The sequence below is a fragment of the Phyllobates terribilis genome, unplaced genomic scaffold, assembly GCF_046119375.1.
Source record: "Phyllobates terribilis strain yellow unplaced genomic scaffold, ASM4611937v1 Scaffold_1__5_contigs__length_1240528914, whole genome shotgun sequence".
NCBI classification, from domain to species: Eukaryota; Metazoa; Chordata; class Amphibia; order Anura; family Dendrobatidae; genus Phyllobates; species Phyllobates terribilis.
The window spans coordinates 28,469,993-28,488,402 of record NW_027362761.1 but is presented as its reverse complement, the minus strand read 5'-3'; the positions used below and the strand labels follow the sequence as shown (position 1 = coordinate 28,488,402).

At 47.4% G+C, this 18,410-nt stretch overlaps 1 protein-coding gene across 1 annotated transcript in view; it reads right to left on the bottom strand.

Moving 5' to 3' along the window:
• The window catches only part of LOC141178781 (mast cell protease 1A-like), a 53,535-nt gene that overhangs the window by 9,424 nt on the left and 25,701 nt on the right, over window positions 1–18,410 (bottom strand). Inside the window, exons 3-4 of the mRNA XM_073660638.1 lie at window positions 7,818–7,959; window positions 4,666–4,917 (exon numbers count right to left, since the gene is read on the bottom strand). Coding sequence (XP_073516739.1) covers window positions 4,666–4,917; window positions 7,818–7,959 — 394 coding nt within the window. The remainder of the gene's footprint in view (window positions 1–4,665; window positions 4,918–7,817; window positions 7,960–18,410) is intronic.

Below are 18,410 nucleotides of genomic sequence, written 5' to 3'. Positions count from 1 at the left end.
ATCACATTACTTAATTCTTTTAGTACCCGGGGGTGTATGCCATCTGGGCCTGGTGACTTGTCTATTTTGATATTATTTAGGCGTTTCTGAACTTCCTCCTGGGTTAGGTGGGTGATATTTAGCAGAGGGTTTACTTTATCACTCTGCATTTCCTCCGATAAATTGTTTTCTTTTGTGAAAACAGTGGAGAAGAAGCTATTGAGTAGGTTTGCTTTACCCTCATCGCCCTCTATGATTTTACCCAGGTTATTTTTCAATGGGCCAACTCCATCAGTTTTAATCCTTTTACTGTTTATATAGTTAAAGAACAGTTTGGGATTCGTTTTACTTTCCTTGGCAATTAGTCTCTCTGTCTCCTCTTTTGCTATTCTTATTTGTTTCTTACAGATTTTGTTTTTTTCCCTATAAGATATTAGCGCTTCCTCGCTGCCTTCTTGTTTAAGTTTACCGAAAGCCCTTTTTTTGTTTTTCATTGCCCTCTTGACTTCCTTATTTAGCCACATTGGCTTCCTCCTATTCCTAGCCCTTTTATTCCCATAAGGTATGTACCTTCTACAGTGACTATGTGGGACTGTTTTGAAAATTTCCCATTTTCTATCCGTGCTCCTATTGCTAAAGATACTATCCCAGTCTATAAGGTGAAGGGCATCTCTTAGCTGATCAAACTTTGCCCTCCTGAAGTTCAGTGTTTTTGTGACTCCCTTGCTGGGCACCCTACTGAAGCACATGTGGAATTGTATAATGTTGTGGTCACTATTTCCCAGGTGCCCCCCGACCTGCACCCCAGTTATTCTGTCTGGCCTGTTAGTTAATATTAAGTCTAAAAGGGCCGTCCCTCTAGTTGGTTCCTGCACAAGTTGTGACAAATAAATGTCTTTGATAATTGACAGAAACCTGTTTCCTTTCTGAGATCTACAGCTTTCGGTTTCCCAGTCTATATCGGGGTAGTTGAAGTCCCCCATAATAATCACCTCGTTATTTTTTGCTACTTCGTCTATTTGTCTCATTAATAGACTTTCCGTGGCTTCTGCTATATTTGGTGGTTTATAACAGACTCCTATGATAATTTTATTATTGTTTTTTGCCCCATGTATCTCCACCCATAAGGACTCGACCTCCTCATTTCCCTCCCATACATCCTCCCGTATTGTAGGCTTTAGACACGTCTTTACATATAGACAGACTCCACCCCCTTTCCGACTTCTTCGATCCCTTCTAAACAGACTGTAACCCTGTAAGTTAACTGCCCAGTCATAGCTTTCATCTAACCATGTCTCGGTTATTCCCACTATGTCATAGTTACCTGTAGATATTTCTGCTTCCAGTTCATCCATCTTGTTTGTCAGGCTCCTGGCATTTGCTAGCATGCAGTTTACCCTGCGTAACTTCAACTTTGTCACTGATTCTTGAACATTACTGTTAAGAATCTGCTGATACTGAGTGGAATCCATGCGTCCCTCAACTTTAACAAGATTCCCGGTACTGGCATTGGCCACACAGCCCCAAAGCATGATGGAACCTCCACCAAATTTTACTGTGGGTAGCAAATGTTTTTCTTGGAATACGGTGTTTTTTTGCCACCATGCATAACGCCTTTTTGTATGACCAAACAACTCAATCTTGGTTTCATCAGTCCACAAGACCTTCTTCCAAAAGGAAATTGGCTTCTCCAAATGTGCTTTTGCATACCTCAGCCGACTCTGTTTGTGGCGTGCTTGCAGAAACGGCTTCTTTCGCATCACTCTCCCATACAGCTTCTCCTTGTGCAAAGTGCGTTGTATAGTTGACCGATGCACAGTGACACCATCTGCAGCAAGTTGATGCTGCAGCTCTCTGGAGGTGGTCTGAGGATTGTCCTTGACTGATCTCACCATTCTTCTTCTTTGCCTTTCTGATGTTTTTCTTGGCCTGCCACTTCTGGCCTTATCAAGAACTGTCCCTGTGTTCTTCCATTTCCTTACTATGTTCCTCACAGTGGAAACTGACAGGTTAAATCTATGAGACAGCTTTTTGTATCCTTCCCCTGAACAACTATTTTGAATAATCTTTGTTTTCAGATCATTTGACAGTTGTTTTGAGGAGCCCATGATGCCACTCTTCAGAGGAGATTCAAACAGGAGAACAACTTGCAAGTGGCCACTTTAAGTAGCTTTTCTCATGATTGCATACACCTGGCTATGAAGTTCAAAGCTCAATGAGGTTACAAAACCAAAAAAAGGGCTTTAGTAAGTCAGTAAAAAGTAGGTAGGAGTATTTAAAACAAGAAAATGATAAGGGTGCCCATACTTATGCACCTGTCAAATTTTGTTTGAATGCAGATTGCACATTTTCTGTTAGTACAATAAACCTCATTTCAAGGCAGAAACATTACTGTGTCCAACAGTAATTACATATATCAAACTGAAATAGCTGTTGCAAAAACAGCAATTTTTATAAAACATTAAGATTAAGATTAATAGGGGTGCCCAAACTTTTTCATATAACTGTATATTGAGTAGTGACCCCCAGCTCGCCCAGCAAGCACTACAGCTATCTGCCAGGTCACAAAGTGCAGAAGACGACAGGAGCGGCACTAATGACAGATGAAGACGGCGTCTGATAAGTATAATACTGGGGGAAGGGAACTTACATTAGTGGCACTACTACAGCGGTAAAATAAAAAAAGCTGGACTGGTGCGTCAAATGAAATGGGGTATTACCAGTGTGTTATGCAATGACTGACACTTTGCTCTCATAATCACACACAGCTCTGCTTTGAGATCAGAAGTAACACAGTACATCAGAGCTAACACTGTAATGAGACAAAGTTAACTTCTGCTGTACTAACACATTTGCATTGCAGGTGTCCTTTTATAGTACTTCAATTTCTATCTCACAGGCAGCCAGTGTGCGTGGGGGGGGCAGTATAGAAGAGCTGTCCTCACTGCAAATGTGCTTGCAATGAGTCAAAGTTCAACTCTGCTGTACTATGTTAGTTATAATCAGGCACAGCTCTGCAGCGGAGCGACAGCACTATGCTGCTAATGTTTGTAATGAGACAAACTTCACTAATGCTTTCCTGTGTTAGCTCTGCTGTAATGTGTTAGCTCTGATCTCAGTGCAGATCTGTTTGTGATTATGAGAGCAAAGTGTCAGTCATTACTTGGTTCTCACTGGTAACACCTACTTTCATTGATAATCATTTCTGGAGGCAGCTTCTCCTGCAGATCAGTGTCCTGCCCATATCCTAAACAGTTCAATTATATATAAGAAAAACATGGATTTCTCTGGAGTAAGACATCATATCACTGATATCAAGGTATCATGTTATTCAGCTTCCTATGACCTGCATGTCCATATAGACGGCTTAGGAGGAGTGATCCTACTGACAGACTCCCTATAAAGTATCTTTGACCAACCACATATCACAAAAGAATGACAGAAATATTGCTCATAGCCATATTGGTTACTATGGACTAGTGCAGGGTTCCCCAACTCCAGTCCTAAAGGCCCACCAACAGGTCATGTTTTCAGGATTTCCTTACTATTACACAGGTGATGGAATTATTGCCTGTGCAATACTAAGGAAATCCTGAGAACATGGCCTGTTGGTGGGCCATGAGGACTGGAGTTGGGGAACCCTCGACTAGTGTTTCCCTGTGATAATAGCATCACAAGCACAGGCAATAATTCCATCACTTGTGCAATACTAATGAAATCCTGAAAACGTGGGGGGCCGTGAGGACTGGAGTTGGGAAACACTGCTATAGACAAAAGTACAATTTGCTATTTTTTTAAAATATCCCCATTAGTGAAAACATAAAACTCACTGTTTAGAGCAGTAAGCAATGTAATATAATGAATCAACATGAACTATCAGATAAGCTACTCGAATATACTGTATATTCAAAACTAAATAATAAGTATATATATAAAAAAAAAGCTTGATTACTTACCATTCCCATTTTTTACCCACAACAGAAGAAACCTTGAAGTTTTGTTCCAGGAACAAGATCAGGTTGTTTTGGAGTCTAACCCCAGAGTCTAAAGGTGCATTTAGACAGACCGACCTTGGCCGTTAAACAAACAGCTACATGCAAATTGATCGGCAGTAGTGATGATCGAGCATGCTCGTTGCTCGAGATTTCCAAGCTTGTTCGGGCGAGCACCTATTATCTTCAGCGTGCTCGGGGGTTAAGTTTTCGTGGTTCCATGAACATGATTTGCGACTGTTTGACAGCTTTAATACATGTGAGGAATGCTGGAAAAACAGGCATTCCTCACATGTATTAAGGCTGTCAAACAGTCACAAATCATGTTCACAGAGCGAAGAAAACTTAACCCCCGAGTATGCTGAAGGTGTTCGCCCGAGCATGCTCGTAAATATCGAGCAACGAGCATGCTCGATCATCACTAATTGGCAGTCATTTAATAGGCCCACAACACAACACAATCTTTCTGGGTGCATAGAACGTCATATTATCTGCAGCAAATGTCTTGTATACCCAGGATAATGTGCAGACAAAATCAATGATTTTTAAGCTTGCTTGAAAGAGGTTAATAATTCGGAAGCTAGGAATGCCTGTTTACATTCACTCTAACCCTATTTTGGTACAAAATATAATTGAGATGTATTCTGAGAATGTGAAAGTGGCCCATAAGCAAGCAGTTAGCATAGCATTTTACCTGACTGGAGTCTGTGATTCTTTTGGGGCTCCCTGCACAAATCATCCCATCAGTCAATCCAGGGTAGTAACGACGACACAAACGGCGGCTAACAATAGTAACATTCGTCTCAAATAATTTATCTGTGTCATGTGACAGGTCAATTAGTCCCCAGCCTGCGACGCTGCATGGTGTATCTTTTGGAAGGTCACTGGTACTGGATGGAAGTGGAATTGTCTGTACATATTCATTTAGCTCAGCCCGAGATGAAAGCTAGTAGGAGGAGAAACATTATGATCAGTATTACAAATGGACCTGGTTTATAAAAAGTACTGCTCAGAAAGATATTTTCACTATGTAATGCTACATCTATATAGTTCCATTACAACATTTGTGGATTTAGCCCCAGATCAGAGCTGGCAGGTCTAAAATTTACATTTTGAAAAAGGCGATTTCAAAAATAGCTTAAATGATTTGCCCACTACATGGACCACTCATTTTTAAAATAAGTAATCCCGTTTGTGAAATAAAAATAACTTATGCTCACTTCCTGCACTGGTGCCATTTCAGCCATGTCTCTGTGAGGGGCTCAGGGTGGGAATGGTGGCGAGGGGCTGCTGTGTTCCTACACCCTGGTTCCATACAAAAGAACATTGTCCCGTTTCTCCTGTGCTGTGCACGTGGTGTGTAACACTCACGTATTGGTTGTAAGGCTCCGCTTTCTTTTGTCCTTCCAGTTCAGGAACCGCCGCACACACAATAGGGGACTTCCAATATGTTTTATAAAAAAGAACTTTACTTAACTGTCCGTATTCAACATAATGAAACACGCAGTATTGAGCACAAACTTTTCCGTTTACAAAGTCCATGGTACAGCACTTTTTGATGTCCATTGCTCGCTTGTTAGCTTTCGCTTCCAGATCTGACATCTGGATTCCCGTCCCAACTCCCCTATGCGATTCCCTGTCTGACTTCCCTTTTTGGGAAGATTTTGAGGCATGCCTCCCTGTGCCTCAGTTGGACCGTAGGTCCCGAATGTTCCAGGAAGGTCCATGTAAGAGTTTTTTTCTGACGTTCCCCTGCTGCTGGACAGCCGTGCTCCTAGTCTCCTCTGGACCTCCAACAACTGCTCTCTCTCTCCCTCTCACTTTGACTCTGACTGCCTGAAAACAGGAAGTCTTTCACTTGTTCACTTGCCCTGCTCCTCCCACACTGGAGCAGCCCCTGAACCCATTAACTATTTCCTAACGTGTAACTAAATACTTCTTTATCCTATAGTGCCCACCGCTGCACTTTCCCATTCCTAATCTAATGCTCTATCTATACCTGTCGTATACTAAACCCTGTATCTGACACATCAGACATTATGCAATATAAAACACTCTTTTATAAACACAGGTTACAACAGTTATCTTCACACAGTGGGGAGAGGCATATGACCAATCAGGTCACCCTCTTACATCTGGGCTGGATCTCCAGGAGCTCCCATGACATTTTTAGGCCACGGAAGCCTTGCAGGACTCAAATGGCAAAACAATTTCACATGAGCCCTGGGGGACTCGGCGCCGACATTGCTGGAATGGCACCGGTGCAGAAAGTGAGTATATTTATATAGTTACATAGATTGAAAAAAAGACATAGGTCCATCAAGTTCAACCTTTCTCCACCAATTATACATTTTTTGTCTGTAAATTATCTATAAGCCACAATGTTATATGTGCTGAGGAAATCACCCAGCCCTTTTTTAAAAGCTGTTATAGTGTGTGCCATTACTACCCCTTGTGGTAGTGCATTACACAGTTCGACTGCTCTGACTGTAAAGAACCCTTTTGTATTTAGCTGCCAAAATCGCCTTTCTTCCACCCGTAATTAGTGCCCCCTGGTCCTTAGTATGGTCTTTGGAAGGAAAAAACACCAACTTCCCTGGGTGGGCTCATACCTTTCAGCTAACAGCCTGTTATTTTTAAAAATATTTAAAAATGGGTTGTCCATGTAGTGGACAACCCCTTCATAGAGGACCTTTAAATTTTAACTGAGTACCTCCTCAAATTGACACTCTTCCACTGTTTTTGGATCAGTTTATCCTTTTCTTTGTGCCCCTCTTCCAAAAGTAATAAAAATGAAAGTCTTCCCTTCAAACAACTGAGCAGACACTTCAGAATTTGTCTTTGGGCGTTTGCTTTTTCTCACTTATGCTCACAGAGAAGGTTACAGCTGCAGCCTGGCTCAGCGTGCTCTCCTGAGACAAGTTCTGTCTCATAAACACCATGTCCCGTCCTGATCTTCAGCACTGGAGCACCAGGACACATGGGAAAAGCATCACTGATGGGTCCAGCTCTCCAGCGCTGCAGCGCTCTGGTGCTCCACTAGCTGAAAGGTGCGCAGAACAAATCTCGCCTCAATAGAACATGCTGAGCCAGGTTGCAGCTGTGACCATTTGCTTTTTCTTCTCTATGAAACGGTCTTGTTTTTATTGACCAGAGTCATAGAGAAGAAAAAACTTTCACAGAGCTGTTCTGCCTTATATGCCCAGTTGATCGAAGAGAAAATTTGCATCTCAACTACCGGGGATATAACTTTGGAACAGAGGGCACAAAAGGAAAGGAAAAACTGTTCTAGAGTCAGAGGAGCAGCTGCTCCAGATGGAGGAGGTACTCAATTTAAAAGTAAAAATCCAGTACAACGTGCAACCTTAATCACCCCTGATACTGGGTGCAGGGCTTGCATTGCACCTTGGTCCTGTAGCCAAGGAAGCAGCTAGGATAGCCCAAAAGGTCCTTTTGGCCAATACACAATCATATTGATAGTTGAAAGCCCCGCTAAAGATTTTGCAAGTTATGTTACTTTCTACTAGTGCTGCTACCCCTTGCTAGCTGTATTATATGCTTTTTATATAACATGTACTGTACATCCAATCCAAACTTAAAATCTGCTGAACTAAATATATATGGGTTGATAACATGAAAACCAAGAGACAAAGCTAGAGCTCTGTAAATGCTTACACAGCTCACAAGAAAAGACCAGGAGGTGAATTAGGCATCCATGTCTTGCATCTTTTCATGAAGTTATCCACTTACTGCCAGTCTGCTGTTAGTATATAGATTTAACGTATACATTTACCTAATGTAACTGTCCTTAATAATTTAAAGAGAAGTAGAAAAGATTATTCTTACCTTCAATAATAATACATCATTGAACGGCATGGAGGCTTCGTCATCGTATTCTGGGTGTATGTGATAGCTCTCGACTTGTAGAACCTGCTGTGTTTCTTCTGGCTGAGAAACATCATGAGCCCCAAGGATGACAACAATGTCCCTGAAAAATGCCATATACTTAGAATCATCTAAAGCTACTGTATATTTTTTGCTTGGTTGTGTACAGCAGGAAAATTACAGTAGACTCCTGCATTACAGTGCTTGTCTATAGAAAAGCTTTAAAGCAATAAACCTAAAAAATCCAAATGTACCTGTGTAGTTTTCCACAATTAGTAAGTTGATTAAATTATTTTTTTCTTAATGATATGTCATCTTTTTGTTTCTTTAGCAGGTTGTCTCACTAAGACAACCCCATAGCTCCCAACCGTCCCGGTTTCCACCAGACTGTCCCACTTTGAGGGTTCAGTCCCGCACCCCATCATGGCTCAGCTGTTCTCCCAGCTTCTATACTTACCTCTCTCCAATTTTCATTGCTCTGAGGATCCTCTTCCTTTTGGGGTGGGGCCAAACATCTCTTCTGAGTGCATAAATTATCTTACATATTCCCCTCTTCTCATCAGGAGACACAGGATTCAAACTCACAATCACAGTGTCACAACATGCTTCCCAATGCTCACAGGCTGCGTGCTCTAACCGCTGAGCTACAGCCCATAATGATAAAGATAGGAGAATTTGATTATGTTGACTCTACATTGCAATAAATCCAGAAGCAGAGTATACATCTCCATAGAAATACATTGTATATATAACAATGTATTTTTATGGTGTCTGTATACTGAGGTGAAGAAAAATATTTATCTTGTTCCTATAAGGCTATAAGCCTACGCTAAGTAATGGCAGCGTTTTGGACGCAGCTCACCTGCGCTGCGTCCAAAATGCTGCGTTCTACATTACAAGCACAGAGGATGGATTTATAGAAATCCCATGCCCATTGTGCTTCTATTTGACGCTGCGTAAACTCACCAGCGGTGAAGATTTACAATCCGCAGCACGTCAGTTTCTGTTGCGGTTATGCTGGTCTCCACTATGAAATTTCCACACTAGAATGTCATTAGATGCGGTAAGTCCACATGGTTCAGTGAACACATGCAGAATTACCTGCGTGATTAGAACACGGTGTTTTGGACGCAGCGAGAATATGCTGCGTCCAAAGAGCTGCTGTTTCTGATCGTGGTAATGTAGCCTAAAAGTATTAAAATAAGCAATTACAACATTTTTTTCAGTGTCTACTCAGATCTTGAACCCTAAACCTTCATATTACAGATAGTATGTGAGCTTTTGTGTGTTGAGCCACAAGATCTAGCGAGGCAAGGAGCAGAATTCCATGTACTTGATCTGTACTGCAGAATCTGACTAGTCTGTTAGAACAGATGGGAATACACTGCTGCGTACAATGTATGTATTTTTATTCAACAGGGAGAATCAGGGTATGTGCCCATCATGCCTACCAGTCTGCAGCCCCGACGCTGTGGAAGAGCCGCCGGTGGTTTACGCTCAATATGCAAATGAGAGGCGCCATTTTTTTTTCATAAGCTGACTTTCCTCATTGATACAAGTATATGGGGAAAGCCTGTGTGGCACCCCAGGGGTCTGGTCTCCACAATAATAGCAATATTATGTCTGAGAGCAGGTGGGAGGTCTCTTGGTCAGGGATCTTATGCATGCCACACCTCCTGCCCAGTCCTGGGAGGGGAAGAACTTCCCCTATATAAACCTGGGGCTGAGGCAGGGGAGAGAGAGAGAGAGAACAAGAGTAGAGAAGAGAAGCAGCATAGGAAGAAACAACAGGAGCTCTGTGGGAGCAGTGCTACAAGGAGTCAGGGGCTGGCAGCTGCAGAGCTCGCCCTGACTGAGAAGTTATCACCGGACCCGGAGTCCGAGGCTGTGGGGACTAATCCTTACCCAGCAGCAGAAACCGACCGGCAGGGGATTGCAGGTCCTCTGGCCCAGAAACCCGAAGGCACGGTCACACGCGTGGGACCAGCACCGCCATCGTGGAGCGGAAGCCATTAGAAGGCCCCGAGTCACCGGCCATACGGGTGAGCACCACACGGTACACTCAGGGACGTGGGCTACTTTTACCCGCCTCTAGCAAGGTAGCCAGAAGAGTACAGTTAGCTGGGAAGGCCTACAACTCCGCCTGGCCAGGGGAGATCCCATCTGCTCAAGGACTGACCAGGCCCCGATCGCTAGCAAGTACTCCGGGAGGGTCTATCTTTGTCACCAGTAAAGACCCTGAACTACACGCATCGTCTCTGAGTGGTTCCTGCTACCCCCATCATCCACGTCGGCTGCCCTGAGGCCATACCCCTCCCGTTGGGGGTTATACCATCCCCGCTGCACCATCCTTCCACCGGCCTCAGCGGTCTGCCCTGCAGCGGCAGCTCAAAAGCTGCATTCAACGGGTGGCGTAGTCATCCAACATCTACTGCTAATAGACTCGCCACTTAGTTTGACTCCCTGGGCACGGACCGGGTCACCGCCACGAGACTACTACCCCCATCTGATCCGGCTCCGGGTAAGCCCCCCCATGCACGCGATGCCCACGACACAGAAGGCCCAGGGGCGCGTCAACTTTTGGCGTAGTCGGCAGGATTTCGTGCCCGCAACCACCGGGTACTGTGTGCCTGAAAAAGACTGTTCAAACTTACCAGTGGTGAAGTTTCCCGCCATCCGGCGCCATCTTTTGCCTTCTTCCCGCCATCCGCGAAGTTTTCCCGCCATCCGGCGCCATCTTCTGCCTTCTTCCCGCCATCCGTGGAGTTTTCCCGCCGTTGGACGCCATCTTGAAGACTCCGCGCGGGAAGAAGAGGGGCGTGGACTCCGAAGGCACGCGAGAACTGAAGCCCCGCCTCACGTCCGGACGTTGCGTAAGGTCCTGGAAGGAGCCCAGCAGACGCCGACGTCACAGGAGCGCGACGGAAGGTCCTCGACCCTGACGATCCACTGCGGAGCCGCGGCCTACGGAAGAGGATCATCGCAAGGTAGGCCACGGTCCACTGGGGGGGAGGAAGATGTCGGATACGGAGGAGAGCTTCACTGCCTCAACCCCCACCAGCGCCAGCGCTGCTGCAGTCATGCCTTTCACCATGCCCTATATCCCGGGAGCAGCCTGGCTACCCCAATACTCAGGGGAGTCACATACCCTGAATGACTTTAGAGAAAAGCTGGATAGCCTCTTCCAGGTGTACCCCCTCACAGAACCGCAAAAAGTGAGCATCCTGGTGGCCCAACTAACCGGGGCAGCCCAAAGGGGGGTAAAGTCCTGGCCACCTGGGAGGAGGACTGTCGCAGGGATACTAACCCGGCTGAGGGACACCTTTGATACCCGCACCTCAGCCGAGATTAAGCTTAAATTCTATGGGTGCAAGCAGCGAGCACATGAGAGTATAAGGGACTATGCACTAAACCTACAAGAGGCCCTGAGAGCCATTAAGCAGACCGACCCCGACAGCGTGGGAAACGAGGACAGGCTGTTGACCGAACAATTTATAGAGGGACTATATTGCAATGTCCACCGAACCCAGTTGCGGGCCATAGCCTTACAGGATCCTCATCTGGACTTTGCACAGTTCAAGGACAGAGCCATCCGGGTGCTCCGAGAACCGGCACCGGGTGGCGTTGTGACCCACAGGCGCCCAGCTATCACTTACCACCAGGAGGCGGCGCCCTTGTCGGCAGGGCCTGTGGGGGCTGATGCGCAGGCTTTGAACAATGACCCGGCTCCAGACCTGCACCATCAGGTCCAAGAGCTAGCTAAAAGCGTTGCTGCGCTAACCCGAACTGTGCAGTCTTTACAGGTTTCCACTCCAGGGAAGATCCAGCTGGCATCCGGACCGGAGGACATCCCGTGGCGTCGACCAAGGAGGACCCCACCGGCCAGAGGAAGACCCAGCGACCGATACAACGAGGACGGACAACCCATCTGCCGCCGCTGCAATCAACCCGGACATATGGCAAGGTACTGTCCTTTAAACTGGCACAACCTGGGGTAGAGGGCCAACCCCCAGGAAAAAGATCACCAGGCCCATCGAGCTGGCGCGACAAATATGTGGGAGGACGTCCAGTCTTGCCTGTGGTACTGGATGGCATTCCTATGAGTGCCCTACTGGACACCGGGTCACAGGTCACCACCATCCCGTACGTGCTCTTCAAGCAGTACTGGAATGACTCGGATATAACCCGCTACCCTGACGACGACTTGAGTATCATTGCCAGCAATGGTCAACCCGTGCCACAGATCGGATTCAAAGAGGTGACCATTAAAATCGGTAGAGTCGAACTGGCAGCACAGGGACTGATCATTGTGGACATTGACAAGCGCGAGAGTCACCCAAAGATAACTCTAGGAACTAATGTGATTGAAAATTGTCTTGCAGAGGTGATTTTCATTTTACAGCAGGTTGCCAAGAACGCCAGCTCCGGCCAGCAGCGAGTGCTCCAGAAAGAGATCCGGCACTGATGCGACGGCAACAGGTGGAACTCTCCGGCGGTGAGATTGGTAGCGTAAGAATGTGTGACCCTTTCCCTATTGCCATGCCCCCGAAAAGTGAAATGATGATTTGGTGTCGGGCAGCTATTGGTCTGAGAGGTAGAGATTACCAGGCCATGGTAGAGCCAGTCTACTCAGACAGTAGGCCCACCATTTTGACAGCCCGGGGGGTAGTTGATGTACGCCATGGGAGGGTGCCCGTTCGCATAATAAATATCGGGAAGAGGGAAGTGTACCTACCCCGGTATGCCACGCTAGCCAAATTATACACCATCAACCAAAATTCTATACAGTCTGTGGAACCCTTGCCTCCATCTCACCCGGAGGAAGGTAACGGCTCTAAGAAAATAATGGAGGATTGGTGTCAGCAACTACATTTGGGTACTGACTCCACTCCCTCCCATCAGAAACAGGGAGTCTATCGGGTGGTTCAAGAGTACGAGAGAGTGTTTAGTAAACACCCGTTAGACTTCGGGCGAGTCAAGGGGGTGGAACACCACATCCCCACGGGAGACCATCCTCCCATAAAAGAGAGGTATCGACCCGTACCCCCTGCGCACTACCAACACGCCAAGGGGATGCTTAGAGACATGAAGGAGGCTGGGGTAATCAAGGATAGCTGTAGCCCCTGGGCAGCCCCACTAGTCTTAGTCAAAAAGAAAGACAACACCATGAGAATGTGTGTAGATTACCGGAAAATCAACCGAATCACACACAAGGATGCGTACCCCTTACCAAGGATAGAGGAGTCTTTGGCTGCTTTAAAATCTGCTAACTTCTTCTCTACCTTGGATCTCACTAGCGGGTACTGGCAGGTTCCTGTAGCAGAGGCGGACCGGGAGAAGACCGCATTCACCACCCCGATGGGACTTAGCGAGTTTACTTGTATGCCGTTCGGACTCTGCAATGCACCAGGAACCTTCCAACGATTAATGGAGTGCTGTCTGGGACACAGAAACTTCGAGACGGTCCTGCTGTACCTGGACGATGTCATCGTATATTCCAAGACTTATGAGGACCACCTGAAACACCTGGCGGAAGTGTTCGAAGCCCTGGCAAGTTATGGCCTGAAGGTGAAACCCTCTAAGTGTCACCTCCTGAAGCCAAAGGTGCAGTACCTGGGACACGTGGTGAGTGCTGACGGAGTGGCTCCCGACCCTGATAAGATCACCGCAATTAAGGAATGGCCAAGCCCCTCCAGCGTAAAGGAAGTGAGGCAGTTCCTCGGGTTGGTAGGCTACTACCGAAGGTTTATTCCCGGTTTCACCAGAAAGGCAGCTCCTATACAGGACCTCCTGATAGGCCAGTCCAGGAAGGCCAAGAACCAGAAGCCACCCTTTAGATGGGAGAAGCTGGAAGAAGAGTCCTTCCGCCAGCTGAAGATGGCCCTCACGGGGGATGAAATCCTGGCATACCCTGATTATAGCCAGCCCTTTATCCTCTACACCGACGCCAGTAACATCGGGCTAGGAGCCGTACTGTCCCAGATTCAGCAGGGGAAAGAACGGGTAATTGCTTACGCCAGCCGAAAACTGCGACCCACCGAAAGAAACCCTGAAAATTACAGCTCATTTAAGCTAGAGTTCCTGGCAGTGGTGTGGGCAGTCACCGAACGCTTTAAGCACTACCTCGCTTCTTCCCGGTTCACCGTGTACACGGATAACAACCCGTTGACACACCTGGACACAGCAAGACTCGGTGCCCTAGAGCAGAGATGGATGGCCCGTTTGTCCAACTATGAGTTTACAATCAAATACCGGGCAGGACGCTCCAATACCAACGCGGACACCCTGTCCAGGATGCCAAATCTACCGGACGTAGGGGAAGACTCAGAGGGACTGGAAGAAGTTGAACTCCCCGCATTCCACCGTCATGGGACTATCCAGTATTCCCACCGTGTAAGGAGTAAATCCGCTACGTTCAACCCTTTACCTCATTACAACTGGGCGGAGACGCAAGACAGTGACCCTGCCGTCCGACTGGTAAAGGAGATGCTGACTCGGCCAGATGCACGCCTTGACCCAGACGCTCCGGAGGAAGCCAAGCAACTGTGGGCTGAGAAGAGTCGACTGTTCCTTTACAAGGGGAAGTTGTGCCGCAGAATGGTTAACTCCCGGACGCATGAATTAATCTGGCAAGTAGTGGTGCCAAGAAGAGACGCAGCTATGGTGATGGAGGCATACCACGACGGAGCTGGGCACTTCGGATGGAAGAAGCTGGAGTTCCTGCTGCGCGGGCGGTTCCATTGGGTGGGCATGAGAGGAACCATCGAGAGGTGGTGCAGAGACTGTGGCCCATGCAACCTAAGAAGGAAGGACCCGTACACCGTACTGCCCTCAAGCCACGACAACCCGAAGGTCTGTACCATCAGCAAAGACGGAGGGGAAACCACAACCATTGTATCCCGGGATCACCTGAAGAAGTGTCCCGAACAGCTACGGAACCCTGAAGAGGAACAAGAAGACCCTCGACCCGTAGAGGAAGGGAAAGATATGGTTAGTACTGTGCTCGGAGACTTTCCTCGGTCCTGGACTCAAGTCAATGGTGCAGTTGTGGTACCCGTCCTCACGTTCCTCCAACCAGAATCCCAAGTACTTACAGAGCAACCAGTAGAGCTGGAAGAACAGCTGGTCCAGGAGGCAGAAGACTCCACACAAGCAGACCAGGAGGATCAACCCTCTGCTTATAGTGAGCCTGCCATACCCCTAGTGAGCCAAAGGGGCCGTAGACGGCTGCCCAGTTTACCCTTGACAGCTCCTATACCCTGTAGCTCAGGACCAGTCAACCAGCTTCGTAGGTCCACTAGGGTCACTAGAGGCCAGCTGCCCGTACGGTGGAGGATCTAAGTGTTTAAGTTATTTTATTAATGTTTATCTGTTATTGTTGCTTGTGTATAATTTTGTGTTTCTAGTTATTTACAGGAGTCTTTGGTGGATTTACCGGGAATCCTTTGTGTATAGTTGGAGCGTAACCCAGGACGGACTAAAGACTGTTAAGGACTCGGGGCAGGACAGACCCCTACCTGGTTACGTCTCCCTGTTTTGGTGAAATGGACACCTTTGTTTTCTTCAAAGACTGCACCCGGTTGCGGACTCACCGTGACCATCTTTATGTGTTTCCTTATTGTATTTTATTGTTGTTGTTATACCCTGTTATGTTTTTGTAAAATATGTTTAGTCCCGGAGTACTAAATTTCACTAGGGGGGAATGTGGCACCCCAGGGGTCTGGTCTCCACAATAATAGCAATATTATGTCTGAGAGCAGGTGGGAGGTCTCTTGGTCAGGGATCTTATGCATGCCACACCTCCTGCCCAGTCCTGGGAGGGGAAGAACTTCCCCTATATAAACCTGGGGCTGAGGCAGGGGAGAGAGAGAGAGAGAACAAGAGTAGAGAAGAGAAGCAGCATAGGAAGAAACAACAGGAGCTCTGTGGGAGCAGTGCTACAAGGAGTCAGGGGCTGGCAGCTGCAGAGCTCGCCCTGACTGAGAAGTTATCACCGGACCCGGAGTCCGAGGCTGTGGGGACTAATCCTTACCCAGCAGCAGAAACCGACCGGCAGGGGATTGCAGGTCCTCTGGCCCAGAAACCCGAAGGCACGGTCACACGCGTGGGACCAGCACCGCCATCGTGGAGCGGAAGCCATTAGAAGGCCCCGAGTCACCGGCCATACGGGTGAGCACCACACGGTACACTCAGGGACGTGGGCTACTTTTACCCGCCTCTAGCAAGGTAGCCAGAAGAGTACAGTTAGCTGGGAAGGCCTACAACTCCGCCTGGCCAGGGGAGATCCCATCTGCTCAAGGACTGACCAGGCCTCGATCGCTAGCAAGTACTCCGGGAGGGTCTATCTTTGTCACCAGTAAAGACCCTGAACTACACGCATCGTCTCTGAGTGGTTCCTGCTACCCCCATCATCCACGTCGGCTGCCCTGAGGCCATACCCCTCCCGTTGGGGGTTATACCATCCCCGCTGCACCATCCTTCCACCGGCCTCAGCGGTCTGCCCTGCAGCGGCAGCTCCAAAGCTGCATTCAACGGGTGGCGTAGTCATCCAACATCTACTGCTAATAGACTCGCCACTTAGTTTGACTCCCTGGGCACGGACCGGGTCACCGCCACGAGACTACTACCCCCATCTGATCCGGCTCCGGGTAAGCCCCCCCGTGCACGCGATGCCGCACGACACAGAAGGCCCAGGGGCGCGTCACCTGCATGTGGACCCGCAAGAGAAATTGACATGCTGCGGTCTGGAAAGAGGTGCCGCATGTCCGCGGGTGATCCGTAACAACTGGCCGCTTCAGGTTTGACGCTGCATAAGCACGCAGCGGTTCTGTATCGTGTGCACATACACTAAGAGTTTTTTTCATCTTACAAAATTATGAAAAAAATAGTAATGAAAAACACTTGATAATGAAATTTTTATTTTATTTTTAATGAGTTTATTTTAAAATAATAAACATCACAAATCAGCACATTACATGGACATAAATTGTATCCCTGTAATCGTAACGAACCGCACAACACAGCGATCAAATTATTTATGGGGATCGGTAAATGATGTAAAAAAAAATGGCGTAATTTATATTTTTCTCTATTAAACCCATAAAAATGTAATAAAACGGTAATGCTGAGGCCATGTTCAGCGTAAATAGCGTAAATGCTGCGTTCTTTCTGCTTTTTTTCTGCAGGTGTCTGCACCAGACGACACGGTAACAATCTTCTCTGATTATTGGTGTTTGTTGCGTTTGTTTTACGCGTTTTCCTCTTTATTTGATGCGATTTTGGGGAAGATATGAAGCAGAGTTTTTAACACTTTTTAACAGTGCAGAAAAGCTTTGATTCTTATTGTGTAGTTTAGTGCGGATCCTGTAGAAAACTAAAAACACAGTATTTCTGCAAAGTGAGACACAAAAAAGCAAGATGTCGTATAGTGATGCTACATAAAGATGAGAAAGTTCTGGCGGCTCCAACTGTGAATGAGGTAAAAAAAAAAATCCACAACTAGAGATGAGCAGGACACAGAGATGGCGTAGTGCTGGCCTTGGGTGATCAAAAGCCACCAGGGACATCGGAAGATAAGAGATTGGCGCCCTCGTCCAGCTGACAGGTAGCACTGACCTGGACGCTGGACCAGAGTCTCGGGAATCCATCCACTCATCTCTAGTCCCAACTGTCTCGGATACAGCGGACAGTCCTGGATTTGGGTCTATGCCCTGCAGTCTATGAGTTCTGCTGAATTCCCCTCATTACCAGCGCCCCTCTGACAACTCCTCCTGCCAGGGGAGAAATAAATAGTAAATGGCATGGATTAGGGTGTGGCCAAAATTGGGAGGTATGCGACACTTCTGCATATGTGTCACGCCAGGTGTGAGTGCAACACAGAGGAGAAAGGGAAAGGGAGCCCAGACACTAGGGAAAGGGGAAGAGGTGACCTCCTAATCTGGACTAGCGTCACCCTGTCTCCCCCTAACGTCCCTATACAGCCTCCGCAGCTGTCAGCGATCATGGGCCTCGTCCTACTATCCCTGGAATAAGGCTATAGCTGGGGGTGGAAGGAGATGAGCACTAGTCAACTTCCGCTAGCACTCTAAAGACAAAAGGGGAAGACAACACAGGGGAACAACAACTCAGCTTTAGAAGAACTCCAACAGGGCACACGGCCTCAAGACTCCAGAGAGGACGTGATGCTGCTTCAGCCAAGTTCCAAGTAGAAATGAGTATAACCGGCGACGCCCACCTAGAAACAGCAGGTATATATACACCCAGACTAAAGGGAGGTAGTCGCTGGGTCCTAGACACAGCCTCCTATCTAGGCAGCTGTCTGCATTGCCAAATGTAGAGATCTCCTGCAAACCACTGCAGGGCGACTGTCTGTCACCTCTGACACACCCGTGACAGTATGCTCTATGAGGGTATTACACGCACGCCGCTAGGTTCAAATAGGGTGAGACTAGTTTCATGAATTTTTTGGAATCCTAAGGGAACCGTTACTCAGGGCGACCATAGGCTGAAGCTTCTCTCAGGCACACGATAGATTCAATTGCTGACCAGACACAT